This window comes from Eumetopias jubatus, unplaced genomic scaffold (genome assembly GCF_037043125.1).
Source record: "Eumetopias jubatus isolate StellerSeaLion01/CBP00866 unplaced genomic scaffold, mEumJub1_p1.0 scaffold_14, whole genome shotgun sequence".
In the NCBI taxonomy this organism is placed as follows: Eukaryota; Metazoa; Chordata; class Mammalia; order Carnivora; family Otariidae; genus Eumetopias; species Eumetopias jubatus.
In genome coordinates this window covers 85,152,893-85,173,033 of record NW_028274820.1, presented here as the reverse complement: position 1 = coordinate 85,173,033, position 20,141 = coordinate 85,152,893, and the positions used below count along the sequence as shown (strand labels likewise).

Here is a 20,141-nt window from a genome sequence, read left to right as displayed (position 1 = left end):
TGTAAATTTGTACTATAATATTTAAATTCTTCAGTGATGGCCATCGTTACTTGGCTAACTAAATTCACAGAATGAGGTCAGACATGCATTTGTCTTGTGTCTCCCACTCTAGGGCAAAAAATAATCGGGAGACTACACGTTCTCTACTTCAACTACAAAACCACATTAGAAGCAACCTTATTCCCAATTCGTTAACGTTGACCTTATGGTACATGCCGCCAGGAAGTTGAATGCAATTCAATTCTCAGAGACATTACTCTGAGAATTTAAACAATCAGGAATTGAGATCAAGGGCCCTACAATTTTAGCAGGAGACCCAGGAAACTTTTGCCGTAGTGCACAAGCTGCTTTCAAAACTACCTACCACCTAACTATGCTCTTAATCAGGGCAGCTGTTGGAAATTAACTTTACTTCTCAACACAGCATGCCAAAAATCAGAACTAAGATCTATAACTAAAAGCAACAAAAAAGGTAAAATACAATTCCCTAAGAAAACTTTAAAAACTATTTCCCGTCGCTGACAGAAGTATGCAGCCAAACATGGAAGCTCGAAGCAGTCGGCTTTTCTTTAAAATTACACAAAGGTTTTTGTTTTTTTTTTAAATCACATAGTGTCTTCCCGCATTCTCCCCGACCCCCTCCCCCCGCCCCGTTTCTACACCCTCAAAGTCAGCGAACACGACTTTCTTGGCAGACGCACCCTACTCTCGGGATGTGGCCTTGGGGCTGGGCTGGAGGACACAGGTAGGCCGGTTAGTGGGAGGTGGCAGAGAACTGTTACAATAACACTACCCCACTGCCCTTCGACCTTCAGTAGGCAAACAGGAGGGACTCGGTGAGAGACGGGGCCCAGGGACCGAGGACGTGGCAAGCCAGGCACAAAACAGTACCCCCCAGAACGCAAAACCGGGAGCCGGAGTTCTCCGAGACTCAGGCCCCTTCCCAGCGCGCGCGGGAGGGCGAGCGGCGGCCTTCAACTCAGACCGCGCGCCGAGGGCCTCGGGGTCGCGAGCAGGCTTAGGGCCCGTTCCCCCCACGCTAGCAGAAACAGGGGCCCCGAACGAAGGGGACCCATGCCGCGTCGGGAGCGAGGGCCGACGACAAAAAGCGGAAAAGGACGAGGCTGCAGAAGAACTGGGGACCGTAGTACCTACCTTTCCTCGTAGCGCCCACAGCTCCGGTTCCCGCGGCCGCCGCTCACCCACCGGCTCAGCTCACGCGCGTAAGCACCGCCCAACCGGAAGCAGCTCCGCGCCCCGCCCCCATCCGCCTCGCCGGCGGCCTCCTGACCAATCATCAACGAACCCGCCGCTGACGTGCAGCATTCCCCGACATCCATTGGCCCTACAGTCGCGTAACCGGGATTGGCTGGAAAGCGCCACGTCCCCGCGAGCGCGCCGAGTGCGTGGACCGGATTCCCGCCCAACCCTCGTCCCTGGAGCTGCGGGGATGGCGGGCCCCAGCCCCCTACCCCGGGTGGCGTGTGGGCGCGACTGTCTGGCCGCCTGGTCCCAGTTCACAGCGCGTGACTCGGCTTCCACACGGCTTTTTGGATTACCCTTCCAGTTATCTTCATGCCCACAAGCACACAGGACCGAATTAATTCGACTGTATCAGTCGACAACTATATTGAACAATCCTAACTTCTTTCCCTTCAGCGCTACCGCCCTGATGTAGCCTACGGGAGGCTCTTCACTCGTTGGCTCCAGTGTAACTTTCAGCTTTATCTCCCACCAGTCCCTCCCACATAACTTGTGCTCTGGGCCACCACCATCTCTGTGTATCCTAACAGTTTGCCCTTTCACATCTCTTTGATCTGTCTTCATCATGTGATCTCCTCTGCCTGGACTAAGTGCGTTATGAATGCCAATAGAAGTCCCGGTTCAGTGTCGGTTAGCTTTTGAAGTCTTTCCTGACCCCAGTAGGTATAATTCCTCTTTTATTTGCCTTCCTAACACTTTGTATCTTCAATACACTTTGCCAAATTTTGCTATAAAAAGCTTTTTATCCACATGTCCAACTCTAGGCTAAGCTCCAGCGTAAAGATCTGCCATATTCATTTTTTTTAAAAGATTTTATTTATTTGAGAGAGCGAGCACAAGCAGGCAGAGGGGCAGAGGGAGAGGAAGAAACAGACTCACTGCTGAGCAGTGCACTGATGCTGGGCTCGATTCCAGGACTCTGGGATCATGACCTGAGCTGGAGGCAGATGCTTGACTGAGCCACCCAAGCGCCCCTGCCTTATTCATCTTTTTATCTACAGCTCTGACCTTTCTATCCAGTTCAGAGTAAATGCTCAATAATAAGTGAACTGAATGGGTGAGCCCATTGCATGTCCCTGAGTTAAGAGGAATACAGGAAATTTTTCACTTACTCATTCAATTTCATGTCATGAAATTCAAACAAACGTTGAATGAGGACTACTATGTTAGCAACACCAGTGGAACATAAACCTACTATGTTCTTAGCACATAAAGCCTCATACTTTAACATCCAATTGAAACAAGTAGTATGCTGATGAAAACTTTAAATACAAAGCAAGTTAACATACTTTTAATTGCCAAGGTGAAAGATTGGCAACCAATGCTTTAGGAATGACAGTGACCCTTGGTGCTAACCAGAGTGGTCTTCCCCCTAAGAAGGTGTGACTCAGACTGGACTAAGGAATTCCTGAATGCAACTATTCAGCAACAGCAGTAAGAGAAACAAGAGCAAGTGGGGGACAGAGAGGGGGAGATAAATTCTTAGGCCAGGTAGGGGATGAGGGAGGTAAAAAGGGAGGGGGCATGAAGAGAAAGCACATATGTAAGTTTCTCTAAGTAATACAAAGTCTTAATCTGAGGAGCCTGAGCTGAAGGCAGTGGGAATTGTGGGTCTTCTTCTGAAGGTTTCTAAACTCGTGCCTATGTGGGAGGTAGAATGAGATTGAAAGTGGAAAGTGGTTCTTTCTAGGAGGAACATCTCCTAATAGGGATTAACTATAGAATAGGCTGCATCAGGAGAAATGCCTCCTTGAAGTCAAGCACTGTGCCAGGTGCTGGTAAACCCACAATGAATAGGACAGGTCCCCGCCCTCAAGGAACTGCAGTCCAGTGGGAGAGCCACCCATCTCGAAAGTGTCCTAGAGGAAGCCGGATAAGGTAGCGGGACTCTGCCAGAGATGGGGCCCTCCAACCCTGAGATTCCCTGTGCATAAGGGCTTGGCCTAGGTAGAGCAAGGAAAATGGAAAAAAAAACCTCTCATACACAAGAGAAATTTTTAAAGTGGAAATAACAAGTCCTGGACTTAGTGACTGCTTAGATGAAAGAAATGAAGGAGCACTCAAAAATTTAAAATTTTAATCATAGGAAGCTGGGAGAATGAACTAAATGGGTGTAAGAAAAGGGAAATGAGTTCAAGACATGGAAAGTCTAAGATGATGGCAGAATATCTAAGAAGATTCAATAGAGGCGCCTGGGTGGCTCAGTCGGTTAAGTGTCTGCCTTCGGCTCAGGTCATGATCTCAGGGTCCTGGGATCAAGCCCAGCATGGGGCTTCTTGCTCAGCGGGGAGTCTACTTCTCCCTCTCCCTCTGCCACTCCAAAGAACACTCGTGCATTCTTTCTCTCTCTCTCTCTTTCAAATAAATCTTTAAAAAAATAAAAATAAAAAGGATCAATAGGCTGGAGGAGATAATTAGAAGGATCATTGGCCAGGAGGCAGTTGAGGGAGCCATGAGAACAAATGAGCTGAGGAAGGAAAAGCACATGAAGCCTCAAGGGAGCCCTGAGTTAGAAAGGAGGTGGAGGAGGAAGAGGACTTGAAGGGTGACTCACATAAGAAATGTCACCTTAGCTGCCCCTAAAAGCCCGTGAGTCCTGGATTCTGTCTCTCAGAAAAGTACTGAAGTACTGTTTATGGCAAGCATGATGTCAACATCTGAAGGCTGATGTTCTTCAAGCATTCCCTAGTCTGCCCATTTGGTGCTACTTAACACTTACTCCACAAATAAATGTACTGTTTCCCATGTGCCAGATGCCATTCTAGGCACTGGGGATACAGCAATAAACAAAATGGACCAAACTCTCTCATGGTGCTTATATTCTGGTATGAAGCCAATAATCCAGATAAAAAAACAAAACATAGAGAATGGGAAGTAATGATAGATACCAAGGAATAAAACAAGGCAGAGAAGAGAGTGCTGGGACTATCCAGAGTGGTGTTGCAATCTTAGAAAGAGTGGCCAAGGAAGGCTCATAAAGAGGATGACATGTAAGTGAACATCTGAAGGAGGTGAAGAACATTCTAGGAAAAGGGAACAGTAAGAAGGCAGGCCCTGACCTGAAGCATGCTTGGAGTGTTCGAGAAGCAGCAGGGAACCAGTGTGGCTAGACTGTGGTAATTGAGGAGAGTAGAGAAAATGAGGTCAGAGAGGAGGGACCAGAGAGGCGGGCGAGGAGCAGAGGGACACCATGTAGGGCCTTTAGGCTATTGTAAGGACTTTCCCTTTTATTATGCCTGAGAAGGCATGGAAGAGACTGGCTATTTACCAGACTGTTTCCTCTTTCCTCTATGGACACAGCTACACTACAGTATGGACGGGTAACTGAGCTCTGGCCAAAGGAAAAGTAGCAGAAATGATGTCTACCGCTTCCCTTGCCTTACCAACCTGTCATGGGCCATTCTCCAAGCTCTCTCTCTATCTCTGGCAACCCTAGAAGCCATGTAGTGCAGATGGCATTATCACAAGATGGAAGGAGCCCAGGTGCTTGTTAAAAAAAACTCTCACTGAACAGGAACACCTTTTTTGGACTTTTTCTGAGTGGGAAATGAATTTCTACTGGTTATTTTATGCCACTGATATATTGGGATTTATCTCTTTCAGAGCTAGCATTACCTTAACTAATACAGATGGGAAGACATTGGAGGGTTTTGAGTGGAAAAGTGACATGATCTAAGGTTTTTAAAGGGTTACATGTGACTGAAGAGGGTGAGATTAGAAAAAAGCCACCCCTTTAGGAGGTTTTGCAACAATCCAAGTGATGACAATGATGATGATGGCTTGGTCCAGGGCGGTAGCAGTGGAAATAGTGAGATGTGTTGGATCCTGCATATATTTTGAAAGTAGTTTAAAAGGATTTCCTGATGGGTTGGAGATGGGGTGGAGAGAAAGAAAGGAGTCAAGGATGACTCTAAAGTTTTGAGAAAGTAGAAAAATGGGGCTGCCATTGACTAGGATACAGAAGACATTGGGAGGGGCAAGTCTTGAGGGATAATATTGAAAGGTTGGTTTTGGACATGTTGAGATGCCTATTAGATATTCAAATAGAAATGTCAAGTAGGCAGTTGGATAGGTGTCTGTAGAGTTCACAGTGTTCTGGACTAGAGATATAAATTTGGGAGTAATTGGTTTATGTGTGATATGCAGCCATGAGTTTTGATTTGGAGATGGTAGAGGGTATTGATGAGAATGAATCAGCAAAGGAAACTGAGAAGAAAAGTCAGTGAAGGAGGAAAGCCAGGATAGCATAGTGTTCTAGAAACCAAGTGAAGAAAGCATTTCAAGGACAAAGGAGTAGTTACTTATGTCCCACGCTGGTAACAGAGAGAGGAGGACTGATTAGCCATTGGCTTTAGCAACATGGGGATCAGGTTTGGTGGGGTAGTGGGCGCCAAAACCCGCCAGAGGGGTTCAGGAGAGAATAGGAAGCAAGACATTGGAAACCCTTTCAAGGAGTTTTCTTCAAAGGGGTGGAGAAAACTGGAGCAGTGGGGTAGCAGGGCCAAGGGAGGTTTTGTTTTGTTTTCTTCTATTTTTAAATGGAAGTAATAACAATATGTTTAGGAAAAATATCAGTTTGTTGCTGATGGGAAGGATCTAGGACTGAGGATAAAATTGATATAGGAAAAAGGGAGAATCGCTGGAGCAATGTCCTTGAGTAGAAGAGATGGGATGGGACCTAGTACAAAAGGGGAAGAGTTGGACATTGCTTAGAACTGAGACAGTCCTTCCATAGTAACAAGGAGAGAAACTAGATCTATGGGTCTGGTTCCAGGTAAGTGGTGGACATGGTGGAGAGATCTTGGAGTTCTCTTTCAATTGCTATGATGTTCTCAGAGGAAAAGGAAGCTGGGTCATCAGGAGGCAATGGGGGTTTGAGGCGAGAGAAGGTGTGAAGTAGCCATTCAGCAGAGAGAACAGATGAGGGAAGCATAGTGTGATCTCCAGGCAACACTGAGGACCCTCCTGAGACTTGAGATTATGACTTTGAGGTAACACTGATTAGTATATCACATGGTTTTCTCCAGACAAGTTTAGCAGCATGATGCAGGCATGGAGTTGGTGGAGAGCTGGACTTAGCCAAGTAAATAGAATCAAGTGGAAGAGACACAAAGGTGTTGAGGGTGCATGCAAGGGAATGGTAATAGTAATGATTGATCATGGAATCTAGGCTGAGGGGAAGGAAATGAGGATGTGAGGAGAGTGAGGGACAGTGAAAACCCAGAAGGAGCAACAGATTGTGGGATTAGCGGGTGGAAGGATTACCGGACTCAGGGAAAGACAGGCGGTGGTAGAGCTGGAGAGTGGAAGTAATGGGGTGGGGTACAGTTATTAACGACAAACTCTAGGATAAAATCGCAGGAGTTAGTGGCTGATGAGGGTAGTGGGCAGGATTACTGGGCTGCAGCAGCTCAAGGAACAGCGACCAGGGTATGGGAGGGGTCACCTAGGTGGATATTGAAATCACCAACAAAACTCATCCTTGGAAAGAGTGATGGTGATCCAGGAGCTTACTTTTTAGCCCTCCAACCCTTTCAATTACTCCAGTGAAAGAAAAGACCCTCATAGGATATCTTAAATTAGAGCAAGACCTCTAAAAAAGCTTTCCAATTGGAAAGTTTGTTGAAATGCTCATAGTCTATTTTTTACTGAATGTGAAATATTGTGCATTTTAAACAAAGTGGCCGGTCCACAGGCCATGTGACAGACATTCCTTGGTGACTCCCTTGATCTATAATTTGCAAACCTCTGATTTTACTTTTACTTTGAGCCTGGAGCCTCTGACTTACCTATGTTTTGAGGTTATACCTCCTTTCTGTGGAATCGCTGGTTTCACAAGCACTAACAAGGTATGGCAACATTTAAAGGGCGTGTCATACGCAAAGGAAATTGAGCCAGTGTCCATAGGACTGAGACAGCAGCCAACTGAAGAAGTTGGACCACTGAGAAAGTCCCCCTCCCTCACACACCTTGTCCTAACACTGCCTCCTGCAGGAACCTTTCTGCAGCCTCAAACCCAAACCTTCATTTGAAATACCAGGGCCAGGCTAGCAAGTCCAAGTTAGGGAACGTGCTAAGGAAGAAGGCACAAAGCTTGAATCAAAAGAGGAACTAACAACAACAACAACAAACTGGGGGGAGAAATGAAACTTCAGGAGAGGCCCTTGGCTGGAATTAGTTTTTAGCCCCTCATAGTTATCCAGAATAATTGGCACAGAGAAGAAAACACATTTGTTTGGGTATATGGCCTTACTTTCAAGTTTTAAATTAGATAAATAGAAGCTTCGTGAGGCATCTCTCAGTGGTGTATTTCTTCTCTTGTCCTTTTCAGCTTCTCATTCAGGTCCCTTCTGTTTTCTTACCACCTCTCTGTAAGATCCCCCTTCTTCTCTGACTTTCTCCCTCCACCTGCTCTTCACCGCCATTTTGTTCTCGTCCCCCTCTCCTCCGGTCCTGCTTCCCTTTCCTTCCTTCTCTCCATCTCTTGTCCGTGGCCCTTCTGAGAGCACATCTCTTGTGCCTGCCCTGGTGGTGGTTAACGGAGGCAAGGTGTGATGGGTAGTGGCACAGATCCGGAGTTACGTACTGGCATGATGCTGGAATAATGCTCTTACCCGGAGCCATGCTCCCAGGTGGTTCTCCAAGGAAAGGCTATGCTATCAGCATGAGATGAGTCTAGTTTTTCCTTAGTTGTAGCTTTCTTCTCCCCTACATCCAGACAGAGTCCCTCAGAAAGCTGCATGCTGCAGAGTGGCGTTGGCGAGGGCTGCATAGATTCTCCCCAGTGCGAAAAGGTAGTTTAAATAGAATTTCCTGTTAACATAGGAGAGAAGAATGTCCAATAAGATACAGCTTGCCTGAAAAGCTCTTCTGTGGACACATAGATACTTAAGGTAATTTTTTAATTGTCAACTATTAATAATAGGTATCTTATCAGAGTTAGTGGTTTATTAATATTATTTGACTTGAGAAAACACAAACCACTCCTACCTTCTTTAGGGATCTCTTTCTGGTCAGGCAGAGGCACATAGGAAGTACTTAATGCGTATTTGCTAAATGAATATATGGATGGGTGGATGAGCCTGTGGCACATGGAAAGATAAGGGCTGGGCTCCAGAGAAGTATCATCCCCACCAGACCCTTTCTGGCCTAGTTCCTTCTCACTCTCTGCAGCATAAGATTGGGGCTCCCCAAGAGCTCTAGAAAGGAAAAGGGAGAGCCAGCTTCCCACTCCCTCAAAGGAAGAGTCCAGAGGGCTGAGGAGGCAGTCCCTCCCACACAGCAGGGAGGAAGCAGGTCTAGGCACAACAGTGTTGTCCGGGTCTCTATCCCTTCAGGGCCCCTGGCAAGAGGTCCTAGGAGCCTCTAGGGGCTCTGGAGCTGCCACATTTAGGGTTTCACCCAACCCAGTTGGAGGTAGAGAAGAACAGAGCAGGAACAAAGAGAATCGAGGTGGCTTTGGCTGGCACCCCCCATTCCCACTCACAGCCTCCTGGAATTACCCCCAGGCCCCTAGGACCTGAACCCAGGCCTGAGATGGAACTCCAGGGCTGTCCCATGAAGGTGATCAGATTATTCCCATCACAGTACCTATATGAATGGGGCCAGCTGTGGCCCCGTGGAGGCTGCCAGGGTGCTGAGGAGTGAAAGGGGCTGTGGCCCAGAGGGGTTCTCTCTTTCCCACTCTCCATAAGTGAGCGAATCTCTCCAACTGAGGTCGCGGGTGCAAGGGATGCCGTCTTCACTGTGAGTATCTTTCTCTACGTCAGAAAGGGAATGCATTCGTTTGTAACTTTAATTCACAGAGCAGTCTCACAGGTTATGGCCAACACTTGTGGGGTGCTTTCTATGAGCCAGGCACGGTTCCAAACAATCACACGCCTTAATGCTCTTTTAATTCTCACAAGGAGCCCGAGAGGTCAGCGCTGCTGTGGTCCCCATTTTACTAGGATTCTGAGGCCCAGCGAGGTTAAGTCACTTACCTGTGGTCACATAATGAGGAGTCAGAGCCAGAATTCAAAGCCAGGCAGTTAGGCAATAGAGCCCATGTTTTAACTATTATATCCTTTGAACAAGGCAGTGCCAGTAAAAGGAGGGAACTAACATGGCTTGGAGAGGATCACTGAATGAATTTCCCGAAGAGATTCAGCTAGCTGAACTGGCAATGGCCATGAACCCAGATGGTCTTAAGCCAGAGCCTGTTCTTAGTCCACTTGGCTTCAGCTACTCAAAGGGTGGCTTGCAGCCCAACAGCTTTGGCATCACCTGGGAGCATGTTAGAAATGCACAATCTTGGGTCCATCCAGACCTACTGACTCAAAATCTGCATTTTAACAAGATCCCCGGGGGACTGCTTGCACATTATAGTTTGGGAAGCACTGCAGTAGGGCCACACTACCCACTGATGGGGGAGTTGAAAGGTTCAGCCACACAGGTAAGCCTTGGGACCCTGGTTTTTTCCAATGTAGCTCTTTCTTTTCAACCAGAAGTTCCCAGAGGCTGGGGTATAACTGTCCTTCCAAACTCAACGGGTACACTATCTGGACCAAAGAGGAAAAAGGGGTTCCTTCAGGTACAAGGAGAGTGAAGGGTCCTGAGAACATCCTAGGACAATTCACTGAAATCAGCCTCAAGACAGCTTGGGCGTGGTAGTTGTCAGGACACCACATACCTTGTGACTCTGAAATTCCGGCTGTTCTCTCAAGTCCTAGAAGTAAATGTGACTTATTCTCTCTGTCTGTCTTCTTCAACCATAATCTCATGGGGTATGTTTTGAGTGTGTATGTGATTGAATGTATGTGTGAAAACACTAACGCATCATCATTGTATTATCAGTCACATGACATGAGAACACATTCTCAGGCTTGGGAAAACGTGGGCCAGCGTCAGCTCTACTCACCATTTAGAACAGGGGCTGAATGACCTGGCAGCCTCCAGGCTGAATTTGGCCTGCAGATATGTTTTGTTTGCCCGCTAAGTGTCAGCCTAGACTGTGTTTTAGTGTTTATGGGGCAGGGGGTAGGTCACATAAAAATCCAGATTTGCAGCTTTTGTTGAGAAATCAGAGTATCTGGCAATACAGGCCTGCGTTCCAGCATAGTCACAATTGAAGGCTTCAGGGCGCCTGGGTGGCTCAGTTGGTTAAGCGACTGCCTTCGGCTCAGGTCATGATCCTGGAGTCCTGGGATCGAGTCCCACATCGGGCTCCCTGCTCAGCAGGGTGTCTGCTTCTCCCTTGGACCCTCCCCCCTCTCATGCTCTCTCTCTCTATCTCATTCTCTCTCTCAAATAAATAAATAAATAAAATCTTTAAAAACAAAACAAAACAATTGAAGGCTTCATGGAAACCTTCACTTTCTCATTGCCACCATCTCCACCACCTCCCACTGCCTCCTCAGTGCTGAAACCAAGTGTCAGCCTAGCTGGTGTTTAACTTACAATGGAGTTGAGAGAAAAGTCAACCCTTTGTTCCATGACACCTAGACTCTCTCTCTACCCATTCATACCACCTGCAGACGTTTGGGTTGGAATCCCTGGTTTGGATGAAAGTCGAGAGCTTCTCTGGGATCTACACATTCCTCTAAATTCCTAAATATAACACGATATTCTGGTTGCCTCCTGAACCAATTTGGAGGAATAATTTATTAGTGGTGTGGCGCACAGATATTTCCTGAACTCCCATTGGGTTCCTAGCCCTGTGCTTGCCACTGCAGATAATTCAGAGGCATGAAAAGAATGAGTATTGGTTGAAGAAATAAGACTTAAGCCTAGGAAACAAGTAGGGAATAAGGTCAGAGAAGTTAGACCAAGGATAGGTAGGATTGAGGGTGGGGCATCCGGGGGAAGGGAGCAGATGGAATGAATAAGGCACAGGGAAGGATAGCGAATACTAGACTAGAGCAGATTTGGGCTGGAGAAGGTAAGGCACGGGGCGTCTGTCTGAGGGGGAGAAAGTGTTCGGGTGAGATGGGGAAGAGAGGGAAGTTTCTGCAGGGTCATGCGTGCCAAAATGAGTGGATCTGGGGTAAAGTAGAACCTGGCAATAAGTAAGGAACCGGTTGCTCTTTCCAGAATGTGTCTTGCTCTTTTCACCCAGACTCTGCCTCTTTTTAGAATGCCTTGCCTTCTCTGCTTCAGTCAGCCCCGCCTGCACTCATCGTCTATGCCTCAGCTCAGACCCCGGGCCTTCCCAAACAGCCTTCTGGGGGGAGTGAGGGACCCCTGTCTCTACGCTCCTGAGGTACCCCAGGCATGAGTTCTGAATGTTGCCTAGAAAGAGAGCTTTTGGGATTTCAGAATCTACCCATCTGACTCCACCAAATTAGAAACCCTTTCACAGGGGTACTGTGTCCTTCTTCATTGTGACTCCAAAGCCTTCAACAGTGTTGGGCACTTACCAAGTGCCCACCGCATGTTTTGGAAAGAGTAAATGAATGAATAAACTAGAGAAGATTACTGTACAGGCCAGGCATGCGATGATAAGGTGGTTAGCGTAGAATCTGCAGGAGTAGAACTGAAGGAAAGAATATAAGAAACATTTCAAAGAAAGAAATCAGTAAGACTTGCTGCCAAATTGAGTTTGGTGGCCAAAGAGCCTAGAGGAACTCAAACTAAGATAAGGAAGGACAACAGAGATCCAGGAAAGCTGGGATGGGGAGCTGGTGGGGGGACTTATTCCTACATCTGTGGAGCAGAAAGTTCTCCGAGACATGGGTGCCCTGTGCCCTCCATTACCTGAGCTGTCCCTTTTGGTCTGTGTCTTTTTGCTGCTCCTGGAACTCCAGCCATTTCAGGATCAAGGAAATGAAGGTCAAAAGGAAGAGAACAGAGCATGAAATTCTCATTTCAAATCTTATTTCCAGTTATATTTTTCTTCATGCAAAAGCTTTAGAGGCAGATATAAATATGAAAAAGGCCAGCTGTGGCGACACTGGGTGGGTGTGCTGCATAATAAAGTACCAGAAAAAAACCAGGGAAGGGGAAGGGGGGAGGGGGCGGGGGGCGGGGAGCGGGGTGGGGAGCTGAGCCCATGCTGCTGCTTTTGCTGAGGAAGAGTGGGTGCGACTCCATCTGTTTGGTCCTTTGTCTCAGCCTTTTATTTTATTTGCTGTAAGTTGCTTGTTGTTGCCAATGTGCAAAAACTGATATAATTGCAACGAGACTAGAACCTGCCTGAATGAGGAGAGAAACCATCACTCAGGGCTTCGTTCGGGGAAATTAAAGAGAAGAAACCCAATGTCTGTCCAAAGCAATTACTGAGAGAACAGTGAAGCAAAAATTCATTTTCCCCTATTTCTCACAGCCCTCCGATCCATCTGGGACGTGACAGCCCAGATTAGGTTGCCCCAGCTTACCGGCTGGCCTCTTCACACCTAGGCTCCCTCCCTTCAAATCAACTAAGGCTCCCACTTCACTAAGGTCTTAATAATTCATGCCCAAGGCTTCCCAGGCCCTGGCTCGGCCCTGCCCACTTCTACTTCCATCCTCCCACCACCACCATTTCCCCACTGGCCTTCCCTCCCTTTTTCTAAACTCACCAAGTCTCTTCCTCAGGATGAAGCCTCATTTGATCCCTCAACCTCTACAGCTTTCTTCACCCTTCACCTGGTTAGAGCCTATTCTTCTGGTCTTAGTCTCCTCTGACCTTCCAGAAATATTAAAAGCTTGCCTGTGCCAGAGATTGCCAACAGGCCCCCAGTCTCCTTCTTCTCTCCTTCCTTGGGGGCAGAGCATCTAATTTTGTGTGAGGCACATGGCTGTGCACAATGATGAGTGCATTTCCCAGCTCCCTTGGAGCTGGGGGTGGCCAGGTGACTGAATGGTGGCCATGAATATAAACAGAAGCTAGCCTTCAAACAGTAATAAAAAAAGAAAAATCCGTGATTTCAGATTTTGAGACGGTCAACAAGTTGCTTCAGTATATCTTGCTCTATTAGAGTCCAGGGGTCTCCAGCCCAGTAATATTGACATCTTACCCAGAAATTACTTAACTATACTCTGTAGTTAAGTCTCTGATATGTATACAAAGTGACAACCTCCCGTGTAAATTCTTAGGCCATGGGCAACTAACAAGTCTTTTTCTTGCAGTGAATACTTTTCTATTTCCAGCCCACCCTGGAGTTAATAATACGAGTTGATATTTATTGAGGATTTCCTTACGTCTGCCTTCCTAAATCTGCTGAGGAGCATGCCAAGTACTGGTGTGTATGAGCTCATCTAATCTTACAAGATCTGGATGAGGTTGGCACTACCATCATTTCCATTTTGCAGATCTGAACACTTAGGGCCAGAAAAGTAAAGCAATGTGCCTGAAGGCTCACAGTCAGGCAGTGACTTGGGCCCAGGGCTGTGCGGGCTTGCCCCCTCCAACTCTGCTGGCTTACTACCAACACTGGGGAAAAGCCTTTCTTTCTTTTTTTCTTCTTCTTCTTCCGTTTTTTTTTTTGGTTCTGTCTCTGCATTGCTGGTCCCTATTGTGACAAAAACCTTCTTCTTTCTAACACCTGGTTTTTCTCTTCTGGTGACATTTACTAACTTATTTCTGTCCTCCCTTTCCTTTTAAACCACAAATCAAGATTGCCAGGACCCCGATTCCCACATTACCTTTGTGCTCTGGTCATGGTGCCCTGCGGTCTAGGTGCTCTCAATGCCTTGTCAACCCTAAGGCACCTGCACATACAAGGACATTTCCTCAGGCATGGAGAAGAGAGGCCTGTACAATGGAGCTTTCCAGAATGGATTATACATTTAGAAAGCAACCGCAGAAGCTCCCTGAAGTCCAAGCAGAGGCCAGGTGAATGGGTAAATGAACTCAATGAGTAGACAATGTTTTAGTTATTTCTCCGTAAGAACTAGGAACAGGATTAGAAATTAGGTTTTCCTTTCCCACCTGTGCTACTATCTTATCCTTATTATTGAAGAGTTACTTCTTATTTTGTACATCATTCCTCTGGAGTCAAGCCCACCATGCTTGCTTTGTGGGGGAGACTAAGGCAAAGAGAACTGGTGAAAGATTACTCTGAGTCGAGGATAAAACCTGGATCCTGAGTGGTAGCAAGCATTTCCTGCTCCTCCTTCTGCTCCTTTTCCAAGTGACTTGGTTTCTAGATCTTACAGCCCAGGCCATCTGGGCTGCAGCAGGGGCGTCAGGCTGGCCTGATTTAAGGCATGTACCTGAACTCATTGTGCTGGTGCAGGTCGGCAAAAATCTGAGAGAGCGCCTCACTCTCCCCCTTGGCCATCAGCTGCATGAGGCTCTCGCTGGGCTGGGAGGCTTGGGGTTTCTTCTCTACCGACTAGATGGAGGGAAAAAGCAAAGCCAGGTGGTTAAGGCCTTAGGGTCTCTGCATTTTCCTAATCACGGTCCAGACCTGAAAGTGTTGGAACTCGAGCTGTTCCTCTGGGCTGATGGGTCAGCTGCTCGGAGAGGCCATTCTGAGGCCATCTCTGATTATACCACCTGTATTGTTATAAATATCCTTTAGCGCCTTAAAGATAATACTGTCATTGAAAACTTTAGACATAATTTAGTAGATAATCTACTCATATTAATGTACCTTCATACGTTCCTGAATAGCCTATTCCTATAAACTTTAATAAAGCTTCTGCTACTTGGTTTTATATTTCAGGGTAGGGGGATCAAATATCTGTTGTAGGAATTTAATAGATGCTTAAAAAAATAATTTCTCTGGGCACCTGGGTGGCTCAGTCGGTTAAGCGCCTACCTTCAGCTCAGGTCATGATCCCGGGATCCTGGGATCAAGCCCCATTTCGGGCTCCCTCCTCCGTGGGGAGTCGGCTCCCTCTCCCTCTGCCCCTTATGCTGGAGCTCTCTCTCTCTCTCAAATAAGTAAATAATATCTTAGAAAAAATTAATCTCTCTAAGAAAAATCCTATGTTGAGCTGCTTTTCACACTTGGGTAGAATTGCTTTCTTTCCTGTTGCCTGTGATACCCCCATAGGTACTCCAGCCGTGCATGCTGCTCATAGTCATTCATTCATTCATTCATTCATTCATTCTGTATTGAATGTCAGCTATGTACCAGGCACTAGGGATATAACAGCTCAGAAGATGGGGAACCTGTTGCCTCCATGCAGTTTACGTTGCAGCTCAGATTGGTCTGATGTCACACCTTAAGACCTGGGGCAAAAATGCCCAGGTGAATTCTATCAAATATTTAATGGTCATACCAATTCTTCAAAAACTCAGAAAACAGAGGAGGAAAGAACACTTCCCAAATCAGTCAATGAGGCTAGTACTACTCCAAGACCAAAGCCAGGGTGTCACAAAGATTTCTGAAGAAAACTACAGACCAATATTGCTAATGAACATAGATGCAAAAATCTTTAACAAAATACCAACAAACTGAATCCAGGAACATATAGAAAGGATTATATATACCATGATCAGGTGGAATTTTTATTGCAGAAACACAAGGTTGGTGAGGATATGGAGAAACTGAAACCCTCATGCATTGCTGATGGGAAGGTAAAATGGTACAGCCACTTTGGAAGATAGTTTGTCAGTTTCTTTAAAAGTTAAATCTAGGGGCGCCTGGGTGGTTCAGTTGGTTAAGCACCTGCCTTCAGCTCAGGTCATGATCCCGGGGTCCTGGGATCGAGCCCCGTGTTGGGCTCCCTGCTCGGCAGAGAGCCTGCTTCTCCCACTCCCTCTGCCTGCCACTCCCCCTGCTTGTGTGCTCTCTCTCTGTCAAATAAATAAATAAAACCTTTAAAAAAATTTTTTTAAAAAATCAAAGTTAAATCGAAACTTATTCTATGACCCAGCTATTACATTCCTTGGAATCTACCCAAGACAAATGAAACATACAGCTATGCAAAAACTTGTACACAAATGTTCATATCAGCATTATTCAGGATAGTCAAAAACTGGAGACAATCCAAATGTCCAACTGGTGGATGGACCAACAAAATGTGGTATATCTATATGATGGAATGCTATTCAGCAATGAAAAGGAATACGGATAGTCTGTGACTCTGCCACAGAGTTGGCCTCATGCTACAATATAGATGAGACTGAAAAACATCATGCTAAGGGAAAGAAGCCAGGCATAAAGACTTTATGTTGTAGGATTTCATTTATATGAAATGTCTAAGAAATATGAATTTATAGAGACTGAACACAGGTCAAAGGATGCCTAAGGCAGGAAATAGGGACATTTGAATGACTGCAACTGGGCACAAGGGAATTTTTAGGGCGATGGAAGTTTTCTAAAACTGGATGGCAATAATGGTTGCCCAACTCTACAGAGTTACGGAGAATCTTGAGCTGTACACTTGACAGGGCTGGGTTTTATGGTTGTAAATTATACCTCAATAAAGCTGATGAGCAAAGGCCTAAGGCAGGGATCACCTTCACAGGGTGCTCACATACCAGCTCACCTAAACTCCACAGTTCAGCTCTGGCCTTTGCTGGAGGTGGCAATGGTGCCCACTTACGTTAGAGTCTCCCGAGGGGCTGCAGCTGTTCTTGGGTACCAGACAGTGAGTGACAAGAATCCTAGGGTCCTTGGTGGTGATGGACAGGCCCTTATGCAGAATTTGAACCAGTCGGATCCAGAAGTGGAAGACAGTCCTAGGATGGTCAGGGTGGAGCCTTAGGTAGTAGATCTTCTCAGTGACTGTCCTCAAACGCAGGATGCGTTGAAGCCGGTCACAGACCTGGAACTCCACAAACTTCAATGGGAGGATCCTGAAGCCACAAGGGAAGAGACACCATGGCAACCCTATGGCTTCTGATCCAACCCTGACTTCATTAAAATGAGAAGTGTCTCCTACAGGACTGAGGTTTTTGGGAGTAGGAGAGAGAATGTTTAGCACCGTGGTGCTCCAACTTTGGGGAGACCAGATTTCCCTGGGGCGCTTGTTTAAAATGCAGACACCTGAAGCTATCCCCTACAACTCAGACTCGGTAGGTCTGGGGTGTTGCCCTGAAATCTGCCATGATTCTCATGCTGGGGTTCCCTGGGATCCTGCTTGAGAGAGAGAGCCCTGGAATAAGGAGGCTGCGGTCATAGGGGTTTTCAGTTTCCTTCTTGATCGTATAAAGGGAACTGCCCTTCTCTGCCACAGAGTGGCATTGTCCAGTTTGTCTGTTCATTGACCCCAATGCTTTCACTACTTTTCCCAAAGGGGCTAGAGTTCAAGGAACTGGGCTGTACTTTCTATAGGTACACCCAGAACATAAAGGTGAGGTGGACATAAAGCAGCTGACATGGAGAAATGAAGGGTTTGCCTGGACTTCTGGGAATCTCTAGAGATTCTTGAGATATCCTACAGATTACTTGAAGCTATTCAAACGTCAGAAAGGGCTGTTTCATCCCAGAGGAGTCTGAGGTCCCTGTATGTTACAGTTCTAAGTGAGAATTGGTTCCGCTCATTTTACCAGCAGGAAAACTGAGATGAGGCAAATAGCTTGAGACTCAAAACTTATTTGAGTCATTTGGATACCAAAGACTAGAGTCTATGTCTCCCAATCAGTGCTCCACTGGCTGGACCTCACTGCTTCCTTGCCCCTCAGCCCGAGGCAGGGAGATTTGCTATGGATTCAGTGGGGGTGAGAGCAACAGGAAGGAAAGAAGTCATGTTGACTGGCTTCTCATTGCTGACCGCGTAACACTTCCCTTTGCCCCCCTCCCCCAAGCTTGGCCTAATGCTTCCAGTGCACCCTCTGTCTTGGGCTACTGTTGTCTACAATAATAATGTCACTGCCAGTGACTTCTCTGTTTCTCCCTACTTTGAGTTGAGTCACAAAGCAGCCTCTACTTTGGGTCCACCCCTCACCCTACTCGTCCTCTGTTCCCATCTGTATTGCTTACCTCTTCAGCTTGATGTTTGGGGCCATAGATGGTCTGTTCCATGTCTGGCTCTGTCCCTGGTGCCATTTGACATTAGCCATGAGGAGGATATTGGGAAGGGGCAGGCAGGGCACGGAGGAGGTTACCCCAAGGGCCATGGTGTTGGAGGCCTTGTAGATGTCTATCCAGTCCCTGCCCTTTCTGACCTGCAAAGCAGCCCCATGGGAACAGCCTGAGCATTTGGCAGAAGCAGCAGTGTATTCTAGCTGAGGGGTCTCTCAACCTTAGCCCTATTCATATTGGGGGCTGGCTAATTCTTTGTTTGGGGGAAGGGGGGTCTGCAGGATGGTTAGTAGCAGCCTCCGTCTCTAGGCCACTAGACGCTAGTAGCAATCCCTCCCCCCCGCCCAAGTTGGGACCATCAAAAATATCTCCAGAGGTTGCCAAATGCCCCCTGGCAGTAGCGAGCGAAATCAATGCTTGTTGAGAACCACTGTTTAAACCTATATTGGTGGGGCGCCTGGGTGGCTCAGTCGTTAAGCGTCTGCCTTCAGCTTAGGTCATGATCCCAGGGTCCTGGGATCGAGCCCTGCATCGAGCCCCTCATTGAGCCCCTCAGTGAGCCCCGCATCGGGCTCTTTGCTCCGCGGGAAGCCTGCTTCCCTCTTCCATTCCCTCTGCTTGTGTTCCTGCTCTCACTGTCTCTCTCTGTCAAATAAATAAATAAATAAATAAATAAATAAAATCTTTAAACCTATGTTGGTTAAGCAACTGTAAGAGAGTATTTACACTACCTCCTATCAACAGTCACCCACAAGAACCATAGCCCAGGAGTTCCCAGACCTGTGTCATATTTCTGTGACTCTTCCCCACGCTGTTTCCTGGCTTTTCTTTGAAAAATTTGTCCTTAGGCCATTCTTTGAGGGGCCCTATTATCTCCTGCACTTTCCCTGAACTGTGAGGTCCTTTGCAGCTCCCAACCTGTTTATTCTGGGTTCCACCTGGCCTGAGGAAAGGAAGGGCAGGCAAGGAAACAAAAATGCACAGAGGGGCCCCAGCGTGGCGCAGTCGGTTAAGTGGCTGACTCTTCATTTCGGCTGAGGTCTAGATCTTGGGGTCCTGGGATGGGCCCCCAAATCCCCCGTCGTGGGATCTGTGCTCAGCGGGGAGTCTGCTTGAGATTCCTGCTCTCTCCCTCTCCCTCTGCCCTCCCTCTGCGCAGTGCACTCACATGCACTCTCTCTCTCAAATAAATGTCTTTTTTAAAAAAATGCCCCGAGTGCCCGTTGTACTTGGGCCTTTGCTTCCTGTGTTTGCATGGAACAACCAGGTTGGTCCAACCCCTTTTATAACAGAGGAAACTGGGATTCGGGGCACGCAGGGCACTTGCACAGTGACACCTCAAGAAAGCAGAGACTCTGAGCCCTGGTCCCTCTCGGGGGCCCAGCTCCTGTTCTTTCACCAATCGGCATTTCTGTTACAAACCCTCTAAGGGCAGCTCATTTCACTGCCTCTTTGTTCACCTCTTTGGACTGACAGCCTGGAGAAGGAAGCACGTGGAGGGATTCGGACACCAAGTCCTCTACTCAGAGCAGAGAACTCCTGTCCTCTGTCCCCACGAGGACAAGTGTCTGCAGAAGAAGCCCTGTCTGGGGCTCTGCAAGGTCAGGGTCAGATGCATTCCAGGCCCACTGACTTCTCCTTGCCCCAGTTCTCACTCCACTCCAGTCCCTGGGACAGACTCTCCCGGTCACATCTTGGGAACAGGTTGAGAAGAATCAAGGAGTGCCATTCTGAGCGACCCAAGAGTACCTGGACAAAGTTGCTTTCAAACACCACTGAGTCAGGAAATAGGTTGAATTCTGGAGAATGAAGAATCTGGCAGAGCAGTCCCTCCTCCACACCCAGGCCCACTCCAGGGTTTGGCTCCCCATCCACAGGCAAGAGGCCCCTGACTTCTTCCCAGGCATTCAGGGAAGGGAAGGTTGGAAAAGATCTTGTGACTTTTACTGTCTTCTTTGATTTCCACCGAGTCTTTCTCTGTGGAACTGATGACAACAT

The 20,141-nt window shown here is 47.3% G+C and overlaps 2 protein-coding genes across 3 annotated transcripts in view; both read right to left on the bottom strand.

Moving 5' to 3' along the window:
* Positions 1-1,234, bottom strand: part of CALU (calumenin) — a 30,769-nt gene extending 29,535 nt beyond the window's left edge. For both annotated transcript variants that reach the window (XM_028104933.2, XM_028104934.2), the window contains exon 1: positions 1,156-1,234. The gene's annotated coding sequence lies outside the window, so the exon portion shown is untranslated. The remainder of the gene's footprint in view (positions 1-1,155) is intronic.
* Positions 1,235-8,853: 7,619 nt separating this feature from the next.
* GARIN1B (golgi associated RAB2 interactor 1B) lies at positions 8,854-20,141 on the bottom strand. The gene is made up of 6 exons (XM_028104867.1): positions 19,893-20,141; positions 18,102-18,286; positions 16,723-16,975; positions 14,437-14,558; positions 11,998-12,035; positions 8,854-9,023 (listed from the first exon to the last, which is right to left on the bottom strand). The coding sequence occupies exons 1-6, from the start codon at positions 20,139-20,141 to the stop codon at positions 8,854-8,856; spliced, it is 1,017 nt and encodes a 338-aa protein (XP_027960668.1).